Source organism: Sinocyclocheilus anshuiensis, unplaced genomic scaffold (assembly GCF_001515605.1).
Source record: "Sinocyclocheilus anshuiensis isolate Anshui unplaced genomic scaffold, SAMN03320099.WGS_v1.1 scaffold3378, whole genome shotgun sequence".
NCBI lineage: Eukaryota > Metazoa > Chordata > Actinopteri > Cypriniformes > Cyprinidae > Sinocyclocheilus > Sinocyclocheilus anshuiensis.
Genome location: NW_015540832.1, coordinates 133,703 through 135,362, shown reverse-complemented (window position 1 = coordinate 135,362; position 1,660 = coordinate 133,703). Strand labels below are relative to the sequence as shown.

Below are 1,660 nucleotides of genomic sequence, written 5' to 3'. Positions count from 1 at the left end.
CCAATCACAACGCACTGGATAGCTGGCCAATCAGAGCACACCTCACTTTTCAGACCGATGAGCTTTGTAAAAATCAACGCGTTTCAGAAAGGCGGGGCATAGAGGAGAAACAATAATGTACAGTATGTGGAAAATAGTGTTTTTTGAACCTTAAACCGCATAAACACATTTAATTACACCAAATACAAAAAGTAATGTTCCTTTTAGCAACATCATATGACCCCTTTAACACTTAAATGTTACATGTACTTGTAATAAAGAAAAGAAAAGAATATAATACATTTTCATCTAGTTTTGATATTGATTTATATTGTGAGTGATGCTTTTCAGAAGGCAGTTAACTCGGTGAACTGTAACACGCCATCCTGACCTGGGGCTCCCTGTTTTTTTTTTAGAGATGTGATGTTTTTTTTTCCATTTATGAATTCCTGTGTTTTCCAACCATATTCAATGGGGCTTAAATGCTTTCTTTGTTTTCAGGTACAGCAGATTTCAAACCAGGCTACTGGGTTGGTGTGAAATATGATGAGCCGCTGGGGAAGAATGATGGCAGGTTGGTGCATGCTCAAGTTATTTATGTTTATGAATAAGACCAGCATGTCTCTGAAAATGACTAATGTGACCCTTACATGAACCTTCTGAGAAAGTCTAACTGATGCGTTATGTTTGTCTTGATTTAGTGTGAATGGGAAACGTTATTTTGAGTGTGAGCCAAAATATGGCGTCTTCGTGAAGCCCCTCTCAGTAACTGTGGGAGACTTCCCTGAAGAGGACTATGGTTTGGATGAGATGTAAGACTCGCCTGATGAGCAGTCAGAAGCGTCAGAAGAAAGATCCTCTTTCTTCCAGAGGTTTGGCTCCATGCAGTGAGACATTGCTGCGGTAGAAGGTTTTTTTGTCATCAGTGCAGATCATTTTGTTTTATGCTGGTCTGGAAGAGATCAGTAAAAATTGTACCTTAATTTCCTGCAGTCAAACTCAAGGAATGATCTTAAACAACATCTGTGCCCTGGCGACTAGAAGTAACTAGTAAGGTAAATGTGAGAACACCAGCCAAGGTCAGAGTAAAGAAAAGCATTCGCTTGCATGTTGATTGTTCATTATTGAATTCCAAAGTTCTGCAGCTAATTTGAGCCCAGACCGAATATTTTTACTTCAAACAAAACCAACCAACCACAACAGAAAATGTTCTTCACGTTTTTGCAGTTCTGTGCACACTGTATTGTACTAATGAATTCCTCCTTTTCAGCAGCCGATTACATTCTTATGCCTCAATATGACTGTGTTGTAGGGTATCAGACCCTCATTCTCTTTGGCACTTTAGCGATTAGCTCACTAATGAGATGTGTAATGTAGAATCCGTGGCCTCAGTTTTTCTATGGTTCTGTATTTTCAGTGTAAATTACAGAAATGTGACAAGAAGTCTTGTTTTGTTTTTTTTGTGAAAATTGGCATGTAAGTATTTTCATGCATGTCGAATTTACGTTTATCAGAAAGGCCTAATGTTTGTATGGAATTCTGTTTAGTAAAATCTTTGTTTCAAATAAATCCATGTGCCAATTTTGAACATCCTGCAGACATATGCCCAAATTGTCTTTTTTTTTTTTTTTTTTTTTTTTTTTTTTTTTTTTTTTTTTTTTTTTTTTTTTTTTTTTTTCTT

General features: G+C 36.7%; 1 protein-coding gene across 3 annotated transcripts in view; it reads left to right on the top strand.

The window, feature by feature from the left end:
- Positions 1-1,603, top strand: part of LOC107687357 (tubulin-folding cofactor B-like) — a 10,661-nt gene extending 9,058 nt beyond the window's left edge. For all 3 annotated transcript variants that reach the window (XM_016484639.1, XM_016484638.1, XM_016484636.1), the window contains exons 6-7: positions 481-553; positions 681-1,603. In XM_016484639.1, coding sequence (XP_016340125.1) covers positions 481-553; positions 681-795 — 188 coding nt within the window. In that variant the 3' untranslated portion in view covers positions 796-1,603. The remainder of the gene's footprint in view (positions 1-480; positions 554-680) is intronic.
- Positions 1,604-1,660: the final 57 nt, after the last annotated feature.